The 23,592-nt window shown below is 38.1% G+C and overlaps 1 protein-coding gene across 1 annotated transcript in view; it reads right to left on the reverse strand.

The window, feature by feature from the left end:
• The window catches only part of LOC128534527 (NACHT, LRR and PYD domains-containing protein 12-like), a 39,264-nt gene continuing 15,672 nt past the window's right edge, over nucleotides 1-23,592 (reverse strand). Inside the window, exons 6-13 of the mRNA XM_053508985.1 lie at nucleotides 20,604-20,798; nucleotides 19,759-19,932; nucleotides 15,953-16,126; nucleotides 14,171-14,344; nucleotides 11,694-11,867; nucleotides 5,229-5,402; nucleotides 4,674-4,847; nucleotides 1-1,652 (exon numbers count right to left, since the gene is read on the reverse strand). Of these exons, the coding sequence (XP_053364960.1) occupies nucleotides 1,643-1,652; nucleotides 4,674-4,847; nucleotides 5,229-5,402; nucleotides 11,694-11,867; nucleotides 14,171-14,344; nucleotides 15,953-16,126; nucleotides 19,759-19,932; nucleotides 20,604-20,798 (1,249 nt within the window). The 3' untranslated portion in view covers nucleotides 1-1,642. The remainder of the gene's footprint in view (nucleotides 1,653-4,673; nucleotides 4,848-5,228; nucleotides 5,403-11,693; nucleotides 11,868-14,170; nucleotides 14,345-15,952; nucleotides 16,127-19,758; nucleotides 19,933-20,603; nucleotides 20,799-23,592) is intronic.

Below are 23,592 nucleotides of genomic sequence, written 5' to 3' on the forward strand. Positions count from 1 at the left end.
GGTCTCTGTTTATTAACAGCAAAATATGGGGTTTTTATATGTTTGACCAAACGCCTGTACCATAGACATATGTTACTACAAAGAACATGAACCATTGTAAATGTCCTGAGGAACAAAGGAGAGAAAGATAGAGAGGTGTCCGTCCAGAGACAGATCACAAGATGTTGGCTCGAGTTATGGGGAGAAGGGGAGGAGACAGAGGGGGAGAGAGAGAGAGGGGGCGAGAGAGAGAGGGGGAGAGAGACATGAAGAGAGAATGGGAAGGTGAGCGTGGGAGCGTTCACACCTTTAAGAGCAGATGCAAGAGGAAAAAGGAAGAAAGCAGCAGCAGAAAAGATTTAACATGTTAATATCAGATCTATGAGGAAGAGAGCAAGAGAGTAGAAATAACTCCTTTATATATAAAATAATTCTAACAACATCCATACAGGATAAAGGTATGTAAGGAAGAAAGGGAGAAGAGCAAAAGAATTGCAGTATTTTACATCAATTAACCACAGCCAATTGAGAATCATCAAAGAATCAAGGTTCACCTTAAAAGGGGCTGAAACTTACACATGCATCTAAATAGTTATAAAGGTTACTTGTATTGGTGTTTGTTTCTGCATTGGTGTGTGTTTCAGAGTCCTGATTCGGTAGACACGAGGGTCTAGATGATCGACCTCTAGGTGTGAGCTGGAGGTTTTTCTCTGGTTCCTCGAGAGGGAGAGGTGAGAATAGTCCACAGCAAGTTGACAAAGTAACTTGAAGGTAACGATGCCGAAGGTTAAACTCAAGAGATAAGTTTTGCAAAGTGTAGGAGAGTGTTCGATTAAAAAAGGGAAAGGGATTTTGAGCGCCGAATAGCCTGTGTTAGGGACTTTTGATAGTTCCCTCGACACACCCACCATTTGGGTGGAATGATCAATCTAAGGCAGAAATTTTTAGCCGAAAAACCTTTTTTTGTCTCCGTTTATGACCCATTGGAATTTTTACATCTGATCTGGAGGTGTGTTGCAGTTTATTTCAAAATATCATAGAAATTGTATTATGCATTTTGTGATCACATAGTACAGTATATGTCATTTTAGATTGACATATACAGATTGGAGATTATAATATAGAATATAAGCAATTATAGTCTAAATAAGGCAAATAAAAAGTTGTAACTAGTATAATCAGATACATACAGTACACACAATACACAGAACATACACACAATGAATGCGTATACGGGATACCTTTTATAATTGCGTTATCATAGCATAAAATAGAGAAAATGTCTTTATGTGATGTGTATTACAAGTGTGGATCCAGACCACTTGTCTGGTTAGGCCTTCGGTGGTCAGCACGGTGGTCTCCTGCTTTTTTTTGAAATGTGATTGTAATTTAATGTAATGAAAATTTAATTGAAATCTAATCTGTTTAGCATTCTTGTGATAGTGGGGGGAATCGACGGGCAATAAAACATCCATATAAATGTAGAATGTGGGTCCAGGTCGGTAATTTATATGCAAATGTCAAAGGCTAAAAGGGTCTCTTAAAGACATTGAGTCCAAACGATCATCTGTGATCTTAAGCAGATGCTACACTCTATAATCATGTTCTCTATTCCCCAACATGGAAACACAGGAACACCAGAGTCTTCATCGCACAAAGATGTTCATGACAGCCTGAACATAAAAGAATAACATGTATTAATAGCCATTCTGGACCATGGCACTTCATGATCAACAGCTTGTAATCATCTCCCATTCTGGGAAACATCATCTCCAGTTTATAATTAGTTTAGAATAAATTCAACATTTTTGCATTCTTAGTATCATCTGTATTATGACAGAACATGAGATTTATTGTTGTATTGTTAGAAAAAAAAATTATATATTTATATATATCTATATATATATATATCTATCTATATATATATATATATATATATATATATATAGTTTTTTTTTAGAAATAATAATAATAAAAAAAATGTTTGAACCTGTTCCTAACTTCTTAATCTAATAATTATTGGGACTGAGGAGAAAGGGACAAACTAATGATAAAGTACTTAAATGATTAGGATTTTATTACTGGGAGATTTTAACATCCATGTGTGTTGTGGCTCTAAACCACTTTCAAAGGATTTTCTTAGTTTACTTGATTCCTTTGATTTTGTGCAATGGGTGACTGGACCTACTCATGTTCAGGGACATACATTGGATTTGATCCTATCTCGTGGTCTGTCACTGTTGGATATAAAGATCATGGACGCTGGTATATCTGACCATCTGCCTATTCGGTTTTCTATGATGTTCGACGAAAATAACCCAAGCCAATCATCACTGTTACGCTGGACTCATATTTTTACGGATCGCTCAAGTGAAGAATTTTCCTCGAAGTATGAACTATTAAGTGCTACTTAGGTTATGGACTCTCTCACCTGTTGCTTGGATGCAAATGAACATCTTAGTATTTTTAATAATAACTGTTCTAATATTTTAAATTCTGTCGCACCACTAAGGGTGAAAAAACGTAAGCAAAATTCAGTACTTTGGCATAATAATACTACTCGTTCCCTTAGACAGGCTTGTAGAAAGGCAGACAAAGTGGAAAAAAGACAAATTACAAGTTTCATATGAAATCCTACGGGACTCTCTTTCTGCCTTTCAGCGAGCTGCTAAAGCAGCAAAGTGTAAATATTTCTCAGAGTTAATAACACAAAACAGCTATAAGCCAAATATTTTATTTTCTACTATTGAGACTGCACTTCATCCAAAAGTTAATCTTTTTCCTGAGGTATCTGTCACTCTATGTGAGAATTTTGCTGTTTATTTTAATGATAAGATTTCTGAAATAACAGCTACATTGTCAATGTCTTCATATAAATTGGTTGATGCTCCATATTCTGGTTCTATTTGGTCTGAATTTGAGTCTGTGAACCTGAACACCTTGATTAGGATTATGTCTAGTTTAAAATCCACAATGTGTCCCCAGGATGTTATTCCACCACGCTTTCTCAGGCAGATTATTGACACTGTTGGCCCTGATCTGCTGTCTGTTATTAACAAGTGTCTCCAAACTGGTACTGTTCCCCATGATTTCAAACTTGCTACAGTGGACCTCATCTTAAAAAAACAAATCTCGATTCCACACTGCTGTCTAACTTCCATCCCATTTCAAATCTGCCTTTTTTATTTAAAATCCTTGAGAAAGTTGTTTTAAACCAACTTCAGTCACATTTATCTTATAATTCTATTTACGAAAAGTTTCAGTCTGGTTTTAAATCTTGCCATAGCACGGAGTCAGCCCTCTTACGAGTTTTAAATGATGTCATGTTGACTACGGACTCTGGCCAGTTTACGGCTTTGGTTTTGTTAGACCTCATCTCATAACATTCTAATTTCGCGTCTTGAAACGTGCGTTGGTTTACGGGACATAGTATTACAATGGTTTAGGTCATATCTTTCTGATAGCAGGTTTGTGGTCAATATTGGGCACCATTCCTCTTCTGAGATACAGTTAAGATCTGGTGTACCTCAGGGATCGATTCTGGGTCCAGCGTTGTTCTCTCTTTATTTGCTTCCATTAGGGTCTATCTTTAGTAAATATCCATCTGTATGCAGATGACAGATTTATATCCTTTAAAGCGTGGAAATAAGAATGCCTTTGAGCCTATTCTGGATTGTTTGGAGGAGCTAAAACTTTGGCTGGCAACAAACTTTTTGAGCCTCAATGAGATTAAAACTGAATTCATTGTGTTTGGCCCTACTGATCAATGTGTATATGATTACATCTCTATCACCGTACAGTACCTCATGTGTCAGAAATCTGGGTCTTTTGTTTGACAGTAACCTCAAATTTGATAAGCAGATAAGTACAGTGGTTAAGTCTTGTTTTTACCATATTCGGCTTCTTTCAAAAGTAAAGCCATTTCTATCTCTAAAGAAGCTTGAAATAGCTATGCACGCATTTGTAACATCTCGGCTTGACTACTGCAACTCTTTATATGTCGGTGTCTCTCAGTCTTGTGTCTCTCGATTGCAATTAGTCCAAAATGCAGCAGCCCGGCTTCTCACAGGAAAGTGCAAATACGAGAATATTACGCCGGTTTTAATTTCACTCCATTGGCTGCCAGTTAAATATAGAATTGATTACAAAATCCTAATGTTTGTTTTTAAATCCTTACATAGTCTGGCCCCACAGTACTTAACTGATTTGTTACAGCCTTACATTCCATCAAGATCACTCAGATCTACTAATTTTAATTTGTTGCAAGTGCCTAGGACAAGATCAAAAACCAGAGGTGACGGTGCCTTTTCTGTTGTTGGTCCAAAGTTATGGAACGATCTCCCGTTTTACATCAGAACTGCCCCAACCTTGTCTGCTTTTAAGTCCACTCTTAAAACCTATCTATTTTCCTTGGCGTTCAACATCTCTTGAACTACTGTTCTGTGTTTTTGGCCTTAGGAACTTCGCCTGTGTTTACAGCTTGTGTGATATTATGTTTTATAATTTGTGTTTGTCTTACTGTATATTTATTAATAGTGTTGTAAAGCACTTTGGTCAACCTTGGTTGTTTTTAAATTGTGCTCTATAAATAAAAATTGTATTGTATTGTATTGTATTAGTCTTTATACATGTATGTTTATATATGTATATATGTAAGTATGTATTTTTACCAACATCTAAAAGTCATTACTCACCACAAAGTCTGTAGTTTGTAATGGCCATCTTCCTTAAAATCAGAGAGCAGCTTCTTTCCTGAGTCGCCTATTTTATTATTAGACAGATTCAGTTCTCTCAGGTGTGAGGGGTTTGATCTCAGAGCCAAAGTCAGAGAAGCCACGCCTTCATCTGAGACACCACACTCACACAACCTGTAAACATTACAATCTGAAGCAATCTCAAGAAACAACAGCACTGAGTAACATCAAGTTTTTTTAAAACATTTCACTAACTTTTTCCTTTACACATCTCAACAAAATCAGTTTTTCATCAGCATTCATACTCTTGTAAAGATCATATTGTGTGTAATCAGACTTTGTGTATTTTATAGAACAATGTCATAGTCTAATGAGTTTTTTGGATGAGTAGTTTGTTGGTTCATGTACTTTTTAAATCAAGAATGTAAAGGTGTAAAAAGTTTATACAGTATTGACAAGAACAATGGTCACTGTCTTTTATTTATACAGAGTGTTTATTATGACCTTGTTAAAGACTAGAATATGTATCATTAATATTTAAAAATAGGATTTTACCACAGTTTCTGCAGTTTACAGTGAGGATTCTCCAGTACAGCACAGAGACACTTCACTCCTGAGTCTCCTACATTATTCTGAGACAGATTCAGTTCTCTGAGGTGTGAGGGGTTTGATCTCAGAGCTGAAGTCAGAGCAGCACAGCCTTCATCTGAGACACCACACTTATACAACCTGGAGAGAGACACAATCGTCTTCTTTGTCTTTCGGCTATTCCCTTACAGGGGTCGCCACAGCCATGACACACAATATTCATCATTCATTTAAGACTTACATTAAAGCTGATGCATTTGTAAGAAAAAAAATAATAATCATTCAGAATGTCAGAATGACACACCTGTTTATGCTAATTTAAGTAAAAAATATCAAAAATATATACTGAGACTTGATGTATATATAGTTAAAGCATATTACTGTACGATTAAAAAAGTAAAGCTATGATGTGCCTACAATTGTATTCAAGTGTGAAAGAACCAAATACCCAGAAGGCCTCTGTTCAAGAGGTCTTGATCTGCTCACTACAATAAAAAAGAAGGCGTCTGCATGGCAAATTAGGGAAGTGAGAAATATAAAAGGGATAGGAAACAAAGCAATAATTAAAAATGATAATACTAGAAAGAATAATAATACTTCTAATATTTACTCCTTTTTATTTAGTTTTACAGCTGTTATTTTTAGTTTTATAGCTTCGAAAAGTATGCGAGGTGTGACCCAAGAACAACCCGTACACACAGAGAGCAAGAAATAAGGAACTTTGAAGCAGGCTGACCATAATATAAAAGTGCAGAAAGTTCTTTGCCAAAATAAGACTTACAGAGACGCTTAGGAAAAGTTAAAAGAAATAACTTTCAGTTCGGTTTTTTTCTGGACACAGTGCACAGATGGCCAGACTTCCCATTTTAAAGCTAAAAAAACAAAGGGATCAATAGGTAATAATTAAATCTATTAATATCCCTTGCTACACTCTATATTATACTACATAACTAAAATTTATCAATAAAGGCTGTAACTTTTTGAATATTAATTAATGAATTAATTAATCTGACTATAATTACTATTCCATAATGTATATGTATATTATAACGTCAAACCTCAAATGTTCAAAATCAAATGGGTTAATAATAAAATTATGATTTAAGAAGAATAGGGTTATTTTATGAATCAAAATATAAATGATCAGTCTTTTAAATAAGGAAAAATAATTATAATAATTATGCAATAATAACAATATTTAAAATAATATAATCTAATGCAATCACGCATTGACACAATTAATCATATTGACCCTTACTGTACTTAAGTCCAAGAATTATTCATTATAATCTTCAGATCATACTGTAGAAAGAATAAATAAATAAATAAATAAATAAATAAAGATTTAAATAAAGATAAATACATAAATAAATAAAAACAAAACTAAAAATTAACCAATAAATTATTTTAATAACTTTAAGGAAAGTTATTAAATAGGAATCGGAAAATAGAAAAATAAGAATAAGTTTATTATGCATCTTAGAAAAAGCCTAAAACTTTCTCTGACGAAAACCCAATTCTTCATCAGCAGTGGTCAACAGTCTGGTTAAGAAAACAGAAACAAACCAAACTTTCTCCAAAAAAAGGAAAAAATGAAAACAAGATCTTTTAGGCCTACCCAGACATGAATAAATATGAGATGAGAGGGGAAAATTACATAATGGGAGGTTCCACATCAATCTAACCTGAACAAACGTAGCATACAACTAATGAGTATTAAGTAACTATTTGACTTAAGGAGGAGCAAACAATGATACAGTATAATGCTAAATTAAGTGTATATAAATTGTGTAAAATTAAGGAAGTAAGCTTGCGGAATTTCCATGTGGTGTCTGTTGTCTTCTTTTTGCTGGCCAGTCCAGTGCTGTCCATTTACTTTTGGTTGCAATAAACCTTTTTGCTCTTTAAATACTCAAGTAGAAAATTTTGAGAGATTTAAGCAATTTCCCTCTTGGATTAATAAAGTTCTTTGAATCTTGAATCTAGTTGTTGAGTTTGTACTTGTGCCACAACATATTGGCGTTGTTGGTACAGGATACCCTCAGCTGGTCGTTGCTGCCCCTGGGGGTCAGCGGGCCTGCAGTCAGCGGAACTGCCATCGTGGCAATAAGAACAAGGTAAGCAGAAACCTGTTACTCAAATTCTGCTGTAGTATTTTGCTGTTTTTTGGGGCCGGGTGATTCTTGGGGACGTACAGGCCCCGGGAACCAAATTATACAAATTGAGTAGTTAAGTAATTCACTATGATGCAATTTATGTAATTTAGAGAAAATGCAAAAAAGTGTGCACTTATAAATTGATGAGCTTTTGTGCTTGCTGAGCTTGTTTGTATTGTGTTTGTATTTTGTGTAAGTAGGGCTGCCTTTAATAAACAAAGAGTGATGGTTGAAAGATTAGATACAGTATAACGGTAGGTAGGTGTGTGATTGTGTAGATCTGCGTGCATGCGTTGGCATGGTATAAGTAACCGTGTACTGCAATATACTGTACCTAGGTACTGTGGTGATATGTAATATGAAAAAGCCTGATATCAGGTGGCTGGTGGGGAAATGCATGGTCAGAACATTAGAATAGATAGTGATTATTTGCGATTGTTATTTTGTGATTTGTATTATGTATGCGGATGTATAAAAATATTTGTGTTGATGGACTGTGGAATGTGTATGGTTAATAAGTGAGAGAAAGACGGAAAGATAAAGATAGAATATATAGATAGAAAACATCACTTATTATATAAATTTAAATATACCTATAATTTACATATTTTTACACATACAGTGTATATATATATATAGCAAAAGAGACAAAGACGTGAATAGGCAACAGTGGAGGACGAGGATGAAGGCGAAGAGGAAGGCAAAGATTTACAGTCACCAAGCACTATTCACTTTTACATTCACGTTAATTATTGGACACCTTATTATTATCAAATTATTTTAAAAATATTTAAAATAATTAAAAATACATATATATATATTATATACTGAACAAAAATATAAACGCAACACTTTTGTTTTTGCTCCCATTTTTTATGAAATGAACTCAAAGATCTGAAACATTTTCTACATACACAAAATAACCATATCTTTCAAATATTGTTCACAAATCTGTCAAAATCTGTGATAGTGAGCACTTCTCCTTTGCCGAAATAATCCATCCCACCTCAAAGGTGTGCCATATCAACATGCTGATTAGACAGCATGATTATTGCACAGGTGTGCCTTAGACTGGCCATCTGTAAAAGGCCACTTTAAAAGGTTTAGTTGAATCACACAGCACAATGCCACAGATGTAGCAAGTTTTGAGGGAGCGTGCAATTGGCATGCTGACAGCAGGAATGTCCACCGGAGCTGTTGCTCGTGAATTAAAAAGGTGTTTCAGAGGATTTGGCAGTACATCCAACCAGCCTCACAACCGCAAACGACGTGTAACCACACCAGCCCAGGACCTCCACATTCAGCATGTTCACCTCCATGATCGTCTGAGACCAGCCACCCGGACAGCTGCTGAAACAATCGGATTGCATAACCAAAGAATTTCTGCACAAACTGTCAGAAACAGTCTCAGGGAAGCTTATCTGCATGCTCGTCGTCCTCATTGGGGTCTCGACTTGACTCCAGTTCTTTATCTTAACGGATTTTGACAGATTTGTAAACAATATTTGAGAGATATGGTTATTTTGTTTATGTAGAAAACGTTTCAGATCTTTGAGTTCATCTCATTAAAAATGGGAGCAAAAACAAAAGAGTTGCGTTTATATTTTTGTTCAGTATATGTTACAAACCATAAACATTGTTTAATTTTTTGGGAGTGTGTGGATTAGATTGTTTTTTTTTTTTTTATGAAAGTATGGCACGTGTTATAAGTTATTCCTTAATAAAAAAAATACTGTATTACACATTTACTGCCTCTGGAGTTCTCTTTAACGGTCACTAAAGCATGAGAAAATAGGGCTGCTATTCATTATGGTATAACATCTAGTTGTAGTAACATGACTAAATGGGATTAATTGAAATCAATGTAAATTTAGGATTAACATCAAGGAATAAATTAAGAATGTATAGCATGAATAGTTGAAGTTCAACAAAAAAAAAATAGTTAAATAGAAATATTTAAATAATGTTCAATCAAAGTTAGCTGTTCATGTTAAATGAACACAAATATTTCAAGTTGGTTTAACATAATCCAATGTTGTTAAGATAATGTGGTGTAATCATGTGGAACCACTGTCCAAAATTGAATCATGTTCAACCAAAGTGCTATTTTTTTAAATGTAACTACATGTTCAGGAGATTTATTTTCTGACTTTTCAGCCTTATCTCATTCCATGATTAATTTCAAATATATGGGATGTTTCGTGATTAATTGCAACAGAACTATGTATTCCTTTGTAGATGAAATGGGTTATTCAATAGTGTCAAACAACTTATAGAAATCAAAGATTAGGATAAAGTTATTAGACTGCACTAAATGAAAATAATCTAAAAGGTCAAGCGCTAATTTTATGTTATTAGTTATGTGTTGATATTTAAAGAAACCTGATTACCTAAGATGATACTATCCAAACTCATATTTAAACTGCTAGCACAAATCTGGGCCAGAAGTTTATAATTAATAGTTAAAAGTGTAATAGGCCACCAGTTCTCAATGAAAAGTGCATTTTTATCAAGTTGGGGAATCGCAGAGCATAAAAAACCCGTTTCATTGCAGTTATTATTTCTTTCTGCTCTACATATTCTTTGTGCATGCAAAATAATAGGTCTTCAATATACTTCCAAACACAAACATGGACATAAAATTCCTATGAAAGCCCATCAAGACCCGGACTTACCTTTGCTCATTGAGTAAAAAAGCAATCGTACCCTTAATTACAAGGATCCACATTTCAATTTTATCAATAAAGAATCTACAATTATTGGGGTCGAAAGTGGAAGAGCAAAAATCACCATAAAATTTGGAGACAGATTTAGAAGTTAGAATGGGGTCATTGCTAATTTCTCTGTTAATCTTAAAGTAGGTTGAAGCCTTACACACCAACTAATATCTGTTTATAATCAGAAAAAGGGATGAACAAGTGTGAGATATTTGAGATATTTTGAATAAAGTGTAAATAGAATTGAGATACTAGGAACCATTTAATTGTCGACCTAAGAGTTAAGTTTCTTTTTGACCAGGTAAACTCTCTTGAATTACTGTAAAAATAGTGCCAAGAATCTACCAAGAAAAGGTTCGAAAATAAAGACAAAATTAAATTGTGTGACAGCAAGTGATGAGTAGTTCTAGGTGGAAATCTATCAACGTTGACATTAAAGCATTAGTTAAAATCGCCATTCAAAACAATATAAAATTCTTAATATTTGGCATGTAACCTGTGAAAATTTGTGAAAATTTGATCAAACACTGTAAAATCTTTTTGCAAGACTGAAACTTGTATTCTTAAACATTACAAAAAAAAAGAAACCATTTCCTTGTTTGATAACTATAATCACCCACTGTCCTCATCTGATTTAATGTTCTCTAGTATCTCCCCTTTAAATTTATGTAACAATTACTGATTTTTTATTTTATTTTAGTGTTTGCCCCACCAAAATGTGTCTCTTGAAACAGTATAATCTAAGCATCACTCATGTACAAATTTCAGCTTGCAAATGTTCAAGTTCCTCTGTATGTGCATTCACATCTATCCCAAATCCCAAATTTCAGAATGACAATTAGCCTAATATGCATGTTTTTGAACTTTGGGAGCAAAAATGGAGTACCGGGAAGAAACTCACCAAGCACGGGGAAAACATACAAACTTTATGCACACAGGGGCAGAAATCAAACCTGGGAAAGAATTGAACCCGGATGTTGGAGGTATAAGGCAACGGTGCTAACCACTACATCACCGTGTCGCCTAAATAGGTAAATTATAAGTCTAATAGAATTTAAAAATTGTCATCAAATTGAATTCATCAGGTTCTACAGTGCTTGAGACTGACATTTAAATGTTCCCAGTAGTGTCCCTTTTTACCCTTCTTCACCTTCCAACAAACATAATAAGCCTCTCCTAACTCTGTGTCACTCTCAACATATCTGTGTCAAAAATCATCATGGCAACCACCCAATATGTTTTTTTTTTTTTAATAAAAGTGACATAACAGCATTCTCTATATTAAAGCAGTAATGAGCATGTACTGTGATTGTCTTTTAAACATACACTTATGATCTTGTTATTCAGCTCTGTTACTGTAAGAATGCATTTGATCAGTGATCCTATTCATAGATATTTTATTAGTTTTTGACAAAATGTGAAATAATACAAGTCTATTTAAGAGCTCAGTAAAGAACTGTTAAATTGACGATTTTATGTATGTAGATCTGGCAACCCTATTAGAGAATTTGTCTGATTTGGCAACAGGTCATGTGACTTTCTTACTGATATGATCTTACCTCAGTGTCTCCAGTTTACAATCAGGATCCTCCAGTACAGCAGAGAAACACTTAATTCCAGAATCTCCTACATTATTATTTGACAAACTTAGTTTCCTCAGGTGTGAGGGGTTTGATCTAAGAGCTGAAGTCAGAGCAGCACAACCTTCATCTGAGACACCACAACCCCACAACCTGTGGAAAGACACAATGACACACTCTTCATCAACAGAGTTTTGTCTTTTGTGTTATTTAAGCCTTTATAGTTTGAAGTTACATTACCTGTGTTTTCTTATTGTAAATAAAAATTATAATCCTAAATCTTATACAGAGTAAACCCTCTCTGTATAAAGTTAGTTCATTCCGGAGGTAAGTTTGTAACTCAAACTTTTGTATAGTGCATTTTCCTATAAAAAACTAAATGCGGATAATCCATTCCAGCCACCCAAAAATGTAAATATAACCCTTGTGTTATAATTTGTGTTGCCTATGCTTCACCGGCAGGTGACACAACCAGGTAATTAAAAATATAAGGATATGTGAAAATGAATAGTGTGTCAGGGTCTTTTATCCACTCCTCAACTACCATTTAACTTCTCCCAGTGAGGTACTCTTTCTTTAGGGTTACCTTTCTTCATTTTGAAAGACAATGCCAAATTACAAATATAACATAAATAACAAGCAGTGGCTGTGGTGGCTTAGAGGGTCAAGGCACTTAGTTACTGATCAGAAGGATGGTGGTTTAAGCCCCAGCTCCACCAGGTTGCCACTTAACCCTATCTGCACCAGTGCTGTATCATGGCTGACCCTGCGCTCTGACCCAGTTACGCTGGGATATGCGAAGAAAGAATTACACTGTACTGTAATGTATATGCAACAAATAAAGGCTTAACTTAACATAAGCCAATCTCAACTATTTGTCTTTCATTATTATCATAAAAGTTCATGACACCTTCCCAAAAAGCAATGTGGTATGAAACCTGTAATTCTAATAATAATAAATACAATAATAATGCATATTCTACATATTAACACATAGAGTAGTGAGCATGCACTGTGATCTCCTCTCATTAAAAACCTGTTGATCCTGTTCTTCTACTCGGTTACTGCATGAGCCATGAGTTTATTTATAAACATTCCTTATTTATGATAAAATGTGAACTAACACAAGACTATTTAAGAGGCTTGTAATAGAACTATTAAAGACTGGATGGTTTAATACTGCAACTAGATGGAGACAAATGTTACCTGAAAAAAAAAAAAAAAACCATTACAGTGGAACCTTGGATTGTGAGCATAATTTGTTCCAGAAGCGGGTTTGTGTTGCGAAACACTCAATCAAAGCAAAATTTCCCATAGGAAATAATGGAAACTTAAATTATGCGTTCCACAGTGTTACGTTCCCTGGTGTACTTGTTTGTTTTTTTGGTATTGTTTTGTTTCTCTCCCTATCTGTTTCTTAGTCTTCTCTTTCCTTACAAAGTATAGGATCAGCATATTGGTATTCTAGGGTTCGAAAATCCTCCAATGAGCTTGGACCGGTCATCAAAAAAGGGGCGGGGCTCCCTTGGCTTTCCGGCCAGCGGGCGACTGTCCATTTTGTGTTGACTGCGTTCTTTCTTGTTGTGTGTTTAAGCTTTGCTGCGTTTAGTCTGTGTTTTGTCTTTGGTGGTTATTTGATAGCCTGATTTTGCCCTAGTTCAATTAAACTTTCGAACACTCATGAAATTAAGCACTGCTTCGCTTTGACCAATCTAGCTTTGATTGCTATTTAAGTCTTGCTAAAATAACCAACGGAAAGGAGACAGATAAACTTAAAATAGCTTAAACTTTAAAGTTTTTTTTGTTAGTAATAGGTAGGGAGTGACAGCCACCTTTGTACTTTGTTTTATTAGTTAGAGTAGTTTAGTTTGGGTGCCGTATGCGCCGACGCTTTCGGTTTCATTTCTACATTTTTTGTTTGGTATTTAGAGTATTTGGGTTGGGGTGTATTTATTAGAATTCCTTTTGCTTTTGATAATTTCTTTGTTTTATGCACGCACACACGTGTTATAAGAAACAGTACAAGTGCACTGTACACAAAATAAAATATGTTTTACACACATACACACACACACATATGGTCACAATGTTATAGTAAACAGTACACGCGTGCACGACAATCTTTGCTCGTCTTGTGGAACACATGCAAACCAGGTTACTCGCAATCCAAGGTTTTACTGTACTTCAGCTTTAAAACCAATATTATTTTTTCTGATTTGCATTTACCTGTTGCTTTTAAATCAGAGTCTACTGCAGTAACATCAAGTCATGTTTTGATCAGCTGCTACACACAAACAAACATCTGACCCAATGACTAACAAATTATCAGCATGCAGTGGAAACAATCTTTCTGCATAGGACAATGATGGTTAACCTATAATTTTTTCCAATCTCACTATTAGAGAATGTGCCTTACGAAGGAGCAGGTCATGTGACTCTCGGAGAGATGATCTTACCACAATGTCTCCAGTTTACATTTAGGATTCTCCAGTACAGCAACGATACACTTCACTCCTGAGTCTCTGAAGTTATTTATGGACAGCTCCAATTCTCTAAGGTGTGAGGGGTTTGATCTCAAAGCTGACATCAGAGCAGCACAGCCTTCATCTGAAACACCACAATCCCACAACCTGTAGATAGACACAGTGACACATTCTTCATCAGCTGTTTTTTTTTTTAATAAAAAAAATTAATTATAAAATAATACCTATTAATAAACTGTCAAACTTATTAATGATTTTAGCATTGATTACCAGACACAATATGGTGGCCAAGTCATACAGTATGTAAAAAGATTTCTCATGCTTAACTACAACCATAATCACACTTCACATTCTGAAACCTGAAATATGTAAAGAAAAAAAGGAGATATGATAAGCTGGCCCTTCAGTACATTCAGGTTATTCACCTGATATAACAGTTATACTGTATATAAAACATTTGGCCTACAGCCAGCACCTCTTTCCATACACCTGCCCAAAGCTCTACCAAAGAAAAGAGTTTAGGATGTGCAGTTAGCGACTCAGACTGCTCTGCTGCTTTTTATGGTGACTGGCAGTGAATTATTATTTACCAGCCTGGTTTCATCAGGACCCTGTAAAAAGACCCCTTAATGCCAGCTTGTGTGACTCACGGATCTACTATCTTTAATATCTCGTTGCAGACTCCTGCAACTAGACAAATCCCCAAAGAGGAACTTTTCCCTTCTCCGTTTCCTCATTTTCAACCTCAGCCTGCCCAGCCTATTGACCGCTCACGGCTAACATTAAAGATCCATGGATTGCATCCTGCTGATCTGATCTGCTATTCACCACATCCCCTTTCTTCCCACTATGCACTCCTTATTCTTTACTCTGCTGTCCCTGTGTCTGTGTTCTTTCCCACCTCATTGTATCACTTTACATTGTTTGAGGATGCAAGCATCTGACACAGACCCTGGGGTTCAGGCTATGCAGGAGCACGTCCTACCAACCCGGGGTGTGCCATCACCACCCTGGTCTGCACAACATTTGAGCATGTTAAAACTTAATAAAAATCATCGCCGCCCAGGTGCACAGCACAACAGCACACTCAATCAATTAAGCTCTGTGTGTGTTTGTGTGTGTGTGTGTGTGTGTGTGTGTTTCTGAGACTGTGGGTGTGTCAGTCCTGCCCAGGTCTGGGGCACAGCATGGCAATGTTGATTGCCTCTGCATATGCCATGCTCTCTTTTCATCATTCAGTATGAGCTTAACCACAGAACTCTTTCCGAACCTCTGCCTCCTCGGCATCATCATCTTTAACATCAGCTAGCCCTACCTGTCGACCACCTACTGCTACCTAAAATGGTCCAAGGATTGCATCCTTAGCAGGGTCCTCCTAATCCTTACTTTACTACCCTCCTTAGTGAGGAAATTACCACATTCACTTTCACCTCACTTTTTGAAAAATGCCTTACTCTTCACTCTTGTGTTTGTGTTGAGGCCTACCCCAATGCAATAGGATTTATATACGTTCCCGAAAAAGCAACACCAAAGCAAACATTTACATATTTATGATGTGCATTTTCTATAGTAAAACATAGTAGTGAACATGCACTGTGATCTCTTTTCATATGAACACCTACAGTATGCTGTTCTCAACATCATGGAGAACTACTTAATGGTTTTAAACTGTTTCTATGATGCAGATCTGGTAACTTTGTTTATAGGCACTAGAATGAAATGAGTTTGTGCTTGATCTCGGGGAGATCATCTTACCCAAGTTCCTCCAGTTTACAGTGAGGATTCTCCAGAACAGCAGAAATACACTTCAAACCTGAATCTCCTAGATTATTGGAAGTTAGCTCTATGTGTCTCAGGTGTGAGGGGTTTGATCTTAGAGCTGAAGTCAGAGCAGCACAGCCTTCATCTGAGACACCACATTCACGCAACCTGTAGAGAGATGCAGTATAAATTCTTTAACAATAGCATCACTATATAAATTAATTGTAATATTTAGAATGACGTGAGAATCTTCTAGCACATGGTTGTTCCAAGTACTGTAACTTGGAAACCCTAGCTTTTCAATAATTTTAGGTAGTTAGCTTACTTCATTTTATGAAGTCCCATTGCATTGACTTCTTATTTTAATTATCATTTCCATTTCTCTGCTGCTTTTAAAAAGTGTAGCTCACACACAGTGCATTTAGTTTGTGTCCCAGGTGTAGTTTGTGTGGTTAGTTACACTCACTCTCATTCACTTATTTTCTATACCACTTTATTCTGTATTTAGGGTCGCAGGGGCATGGATCCCATCCCAGGAGACTTAGAGCATGAGGCGGGATACGCCCTGGACAGGGTGCCAATCCATTACAGCGTACACACACATACACACACTATGGATAATTTGGACATGCCAATTATCTGCAGGTCCTTGGACTGTGGGAGAAAACCAGAGTCGTCTTCTTCTTCTTTGTCTTTTAGCTGTTCCCTTTCAGGGGTCGCCACAGCGAATCATCTGCCTCCATCTAACCCTATTCTGCCTCCATCTAACCCTATTCCCTTTGCATCTTCTTCTCTCACACCAACTAACTTCATGTCCTCTCTCACTGCATCCATAAATCTTCTCTTTGGTCTTCCTTTAGACCTCCTGCCTGGCAGTTCCAACCTCAGCATCCTTCTACCGATATATTCACATATCTCTCCTCTGAACATGTCCAAACCACCTCAATCTGGCCTCTCTGACTTTATCTCCAAAACATCTACCATGAGTTGTCCCTCTGATGAACTCATTTTTGATCTCATCCATGTTTGTCACTCCCAAAGAGAACCTCAACATCTTCAGCTTTGCTACCTCAAGCTCTGCCTTCTGTCTTTTTATTAGAGCAAGTCGTAGAGCATTGCTCACCACTGTCCTGTACACCTTTCCTTTCATTCTCGCTGATACTCTTTTATCGCACAACGCACCTGACACTTTTCTCCACCCATTCCAACCTGTCTGTACCCGCCTCTTCACCTCCTTTGAACACTTTCCATTGCTCTGGATGGTTGACCCCAAGTACTTAAAATCCTGCACCTTCTTTACCTCACCGTTCCGCTTGGGTCCCTCTCATTCACACACATGTATTCCATCTTGCTGTGGCTAACCTTCATTCCTCTGCTTTCCAGAGCATACCTCCACCTCTCAAAATTTTCCTTTACCTGTTCCCTGCTCTCACTACAAAGCACAATGTCATCTGCAAACATCATAGTCCATGTCTTACTTCATCTGTCATCCTGTCCATCACCAGAGCAAACAAAAAGGGGCTTAGAGCCGATCCTTGATGCAGACCCACCTCTAGCTTGAACTCTTCTGTCACACCTACAGCACATCTTACTACTGTCTTAGCACTCTCATACATGTCCTGCACCACTCTTACATACTTCTCTGCCACTCCAGACCTCCTCATACAACACCAGTTCCTCTCTCGGCACCCTGTCGTACGCTTTCTCTAAATCTACAAAGACACAATGCAACTCTTTATTTTCTTTTTCTGTACTTCTCCACCAAAGCAAATACTGCATCTGATGTACTCTTTCTAGGCATAAAACCATAATGCTGCTCACAAATGCTCACCTCTACCCTTAACCTAGCTTCCACTACTCTTTCCCACAGCTTCATGGTATGGCTCATTAGCTTTATACCTCTGTAATTGCCACAAATTTGCACATTTCCCTTGTTCTTAAAAATCGGCACCAATACACTTCTCCTCCATTTTTCTGGAATCCTCTCACTCTCCAAGATCTTGTTAAACAAACTAGTCAGAAACTCTACTGCCACCTCTCCTAAGCACTTCCATACCTCCACAGGTATGTCATCAGGACCAACAGCCCTTCCACTCTTCATCCTCTTTAACGCCCTTCTCACTTCACTTTTACTAATATTTGCTACTTCCTTTTCCACAACAGTCACGTCTTCTACTCTTTGTTCTCTTTTATTTTCCTCAATTATGAACTCCTCAATGTACTCCTTCCATCTTGCCATCACCTTCCTGGCATCTGTCAGTACATTTCCATCTCTATCTTCAATCACTCTAACCTGCTGCACATCCTTTCCATCTCTATCTTTCTGCCTCGCCAACCTGTACAGATTCACCCATCCCTCCTTACTGTCCAGCCTAGTATACAAGTCCTCATATGCTCTTTTTTTGGCCTTTGCCACCTCTACCTTCACCTTACGCTGCATCTCCCTGTACTCCTGTCTACTCTCTTCAGTCCTCTTAGAGTCCCACTTCTTCTTAGCTAGCCTCTTTCCCTGTATACACTCCTGGAATTCCTCATTCCACCACCAAGTCTCCTTGTCCACTTTTCCTTTATCTGATGATACATCAAGTACCCTCCTACCTGTCTCCCTGATCACATTGGCTGTAGTTGTCCAGTCAACTGAAAGCACCTCCTGATCACCCATAGCCTGTCTCAACACCTCCTCAAATACTACACAACATTCTTTCCTTCTTAGCTTCCACCACTTTGTCCTCTGCGTTGCCTTTGTCCTCTTTGCCTTCCTCACCACCAGGGTTTTTTTTACACACCACCATTGTGTGTTGTCTGGTTACACTCTCCCCTACCAACACTTTGCAGTCACTGATCTCTTTTAGATTACAATGTCGACACAAGATGTAGTTGACCTGAGTGCTTCTGCCTCCACTCTTATATGTCACCCTATGTTCCTGTCTCTTCTGGAAAAAAGTATTTACTACCGCCATTTCCATTCTCTTTGCAAAGTCCACCACCGTCTGTCCTTCTACATTCCTGTCCTGAAGACCAAACCTGCCCATCACATTTTCTTCACCTCTGTTCCCTTCCCCAACATGTCCATTGAAGTCTGCACCAATCACCACTCTCTCACCACTGGGTATGCTCTGCATCACTTCATCTAACCCACTCCAGAATTTCTCCTTCTCTTTTAACTCACATCCTACCTGTGGGGCATAACCACTAACAACATTGAACATTATCCCTTTAATTTCCAGCTTCAGACTCATCACCCTATCTGATACTCTCTTTACCCCTAGAACATTCCTTACAAACTCCTCTTTCAGAATAACTCCTACTCCATTTCTTTTCCTATCCACACCATGGTAAAACAATTTGAACCCTGATCCTAAGCTTCTAGCCTTGCTACCTTTCCACCTGGTCTCCTGGACACACAGTATATCCACCTTCCTTTTCTGCATCATATCAACCAACTCTCTTGCCTTCCCTGTCATAGTCCCAACATTCAAAGTCCCTACTATCACTCCTAAACTCTTGCCTTTCCTTTTCTCTCTCTGCTTTCGAACAAGCCTTCCTCCTCTCCTTTTTCGACCAACAGTAGCCCAATTTCCACCGGCACCCTGTAGGTCAACAGCACCAGTGGCGGTCGTTGTTATCCTGGGCCACGACCGATCCGGTATGGGAATTATATTTGTGATTCGCATCGTTGATTTGGCAAATGTTTTACGTCAGATGCTCTTCCTGACACAACCCTCTGCATTTATCCAGACTTGGGACTGGCACAAGAAGACACTGGATTGCAAATCATGTGACTCTCAGAGAGATCTTACCTTAGTGTCTCCAGTTTACAGTGAGGATTTTCCAGTACAGCAGAGAGACACTTTACTCCTGAGTCTCCTACTTTATTATTGGACAGATCCAGTTCTCTCAGGTGTGAGGGGTTTGATTTTAGTGCTGAAATTAGGGCAACACAGTTTTCAGCTGATACACCACACTCACGTAAGCTGTAGAGAGACACAATTACACATTCATCATCAGGAGATTTTAATTTTGTTTTTACTGTTAAATATGATGTGTCATGTTGGACCATCTGTCCTCTCTTGACCTATTACAAGGTATAACTAACATTGACCAAAACATTAACGTTGTTTAGTCTTAAGGACAACATTTGAACAGTGTGTAAAACAGGAGCCTGAGTAAAACAGGATGGGCAAAGATTTAGGAGAAAAACACAAAAGCAAGCTTAAAATGACCCACTATAAATTACAGTAACAAGGGACTAATGAGATTAATTTTTATTTTAAGTTTATTTATCTTCATGAAATCCAAAACTTATTTAAAAATGTTATAGCCACACAGACAGGCCACACAAAAATAAATGAAACATTTTGGGCAGCTTTCTCAATCAATATTTACACAACATAAACAAAGCTGGGGTGCTCCACATTCAATATTTTAATATTATTTTGCAGAGATTACAACTTATTACTATTATTATGTAACATCTTACTATTATTTCATTTTTTGTTTAAATTACAATTTACAATTTTAAATACACCATACATTTTTAGGCATAAACCATTGAATTTTTTTTATGGCTAGGCATAGCTACGGAGCCCCAAATCTCTCCAAGGCATGAGGATAGATATTGTGACATACAAAGTGATGATCTTACCTTAAACTTTTTACGTTACAGTGAGGATTTTCAAGTACCGCGGAGAAGGTATTTACTTCTAAATCTCCTATTTTAGTTTGCGTCAGATCCATTTTTTTCACAGTCAGACGCAGTTCTCTTAGACTGGAGGTTTCTGAGTTGAGTGCTGAAACCAGAGCTGAACAACTTTCCACTTCAACTTTTTCACACCTGATACTGAATAAAATAAAATAATCTATAAATAAATGAAGTTATCAAAGTTATGTAAATCACCAAACAAATCTCAACATTTTTTCACTGCAGTTTTATTTTTTAATTAACATTATTTATTCCTTTATGAAAATATATTGGTACTTGTTTGAGTTAAAGCTTTCCTGAAATTATAATTGCTAAGGCAAATGTTATAAATGTGATATTCCCCGGTTTGGGTAAACTGTATATAAAAACTAACTAAAAGCAAACTGTCTTGTAGCAATAAAGCAACAAGTAAATACAGTACAACACACGGGTTAAAATATTTACAAAAATTTTAATTTAAAATTTTAATTTTGCTAATTATTTTGCATTTGAATGTATGAAATGAAGAGCAATAGTAATGGTGTCATATATTTATCAGTTGGGGTGTCATGTGCACTCTATGGGGATCCAGTAAGGGAGGAACTCTTTCATTATGGTGGGTGTAAGTGTGATCAGACAATAGTCATTGAGTGCCGAACAACTGGGAATTTTTTTAAATTCTGGGGATGAGGATGGTAACCTTGAGTCAAACTTTGGAACAACAGCGCAACCCAAGCATCGCTCACTCTGCTAGTAATGTTTAGTCCAGCAGCCTTCCATGAGTCTGTGTAGAGTTTTCATTAATTTAGCTATGGCAAAAGTCTGTCTGTGTGTGTGTGTGTGTGTGTGTGTGTGTGTGTGTGTGTGTGTGTATATCGAACAGCAGTGTAAACAGAGCATGTTTATAAAAAAGTTTTGCCTCTCTCAAAAATTTGCCTGAAATGCTGCACCAACGATTCTTGTAATATCCAACTCAGAAGGATCATGTTACATTATATGTTGTGAGTAAGCTGTGCAAAGGGGTCTGATGTGATGGTGACTGGGCTAAGCCAAGTCCACTCTACTCACACAAACGTCTCGGGTTACTTTGCTGTAACCCTGTTCCCTGAAAAGGCGGGAACGAGATGCTGCGTGAAAACGCTATGGGAACATCTTGTCATGTTGCCGGTTGTGAAGCATGTGTGTATCAAACACGCCAAATTTTGGCTTATATAACCTCGGTCGGGTGACGTCATCTGATGAGACGCACCTGCAGGTTATAAATAGGAGTGAACCGGAAACATTCCTCAGATTGATTTGTCTGAACGGACGTCCGGTCACGTAGGCAGTGCGGCATTGGGACGCAGCATCTCGTTCCCGCCTTTTCAGGGAACAGGGTTACAGCAAAGTAACCCGAGACGTTCCCTTTCAAAGGCTACACTCGATGCTGCGTGAAAACGCTATGGGAACGAGAATACCAACGCCGCCGCACTGCAAGTGTCTGGACCCCAAGGTTGTGTAGCGTGTGCGCACAAGGCCAAAAAGGTCTCAGAACTATATCTGGGAAGCTGACTCGAGGGCCTGTGAGCCCGGAGTGCCATGATCATCCAGATTATAAAATCTAACAAATGTGTGCGGAAAGGACAACCCTCCATGTCACACACTTGCTGCAGGGGAATACTTCTTGCCAGCTCTTGCAATAGATGAGGCGATCCCCCTGGTTGAGTGAGCCCTGATTCCTAGAGGCGAAGTGAGCCCACGTGCCTCATAGGAGAGGGCAATAGCCCAGTGTAGTGGGGGCCACCCCCCGTTGCGGCCCCAGACCATGTAAAAGCTGCTTTGACTTACGCCACTAGCTGATGCGGTGGACGTAAATCTAAAGAGCACGTACTGGACAAAGTAGGTGAAGTCTTTCCTGCTCCGAAGCTGTAAAGGCGGAGGACAGAAGGCTTCATAAACAATAGGATGCATATTGGCAAATGTGTGCGGAGAGGACCAACCCTCCGCGTACCAAACTTGCTGCAAGGGAATACCTCTTGCTAGTGCAATTGATGAGGCGATTCCCCTGGTTGAATGAACCCCGATTCCTAGAGGCGAAGTGAGCCCACGCGCCTCATAGGAGAGGGCAATAGCATCTCTCACGCCGCTTGCGGCTTCAAAACATGTAAAAGCTGCTTTGACTTACGCCACTGGCTAATGCGGTGGACATAAATCTGAAGAGCACATACTGGACACAGTAAGTGAAGTTTCTCCTGCTCCGAAGCTGTAAAGGCGGAGGACAGAAGACTTCAAAACAATAGGATGCATATTGGCAAATGTATGCGGAGAGGACCAACCCTCCGCGTTACAGACTTGCTGCAAAGGAATACCTCTTGCTAGTGCAATTAATGAGGCGATTCCCCTGGTTGAATGAACCCTGATTCCTAGAGGCGAAGTGAACCCACGCGCCTCATAGGAGAGGGCAATAGCATCTCTCACGTAGCTTGCGGCTTCAAAACATGTAAAAACTGCCCTGACTTACGCCACTGGCTAATGCGGTGGACGTAAATCTGAAGAGCACGTACTGGACACAGTAAGTGAAGTCTCTCCTGCTCCGAAGCTGTAAAGGCGGAGGACAGAAGGCTTCAAAACAATAGGATGCATATTGGCAAATGTGTGCGGAGAGGACCAACTCTCCGCATCACAGACTTGCTGCAAAGGAATACCTCTTGCTAGTGCAATTGATGAGGCGATTCCCCTGGTTGGATGAACCCTGATTCCTAGAGGCGAATTGAACCCACGCGCCTTATAGGAGAGGGCAATAGCATCTCTCACGGAGCTTGCGGCTTCAAAACATGTAAAAGCTGCTCTGACTTACGCCACTGGCTAATGCGGTGGATGTAAATCTGAAGAGCACATACTGGACACAGTAAGTGATGTCTCTCCTGCTCCGAAACTGTAAAGGCGGAGGACAGAAGGCTTCAAAACAATAGGA

The sequence above is a fragment of the Clarias gariepinus genome, chromosome 12 (genome assembly GCF_024256425.1).
Source record: "Clarias gariepinus isolate MV-2021 ecotype Netherlands chromosome 12, CGAR_prim_01v2, whole genome shotgun sequence".
Lineage (NCBI taxonomy): Eukaryota > Metazoa > Chordata > Actinopteri > Siluriformes > Clariidae > Clarias > Clarias gariepinus.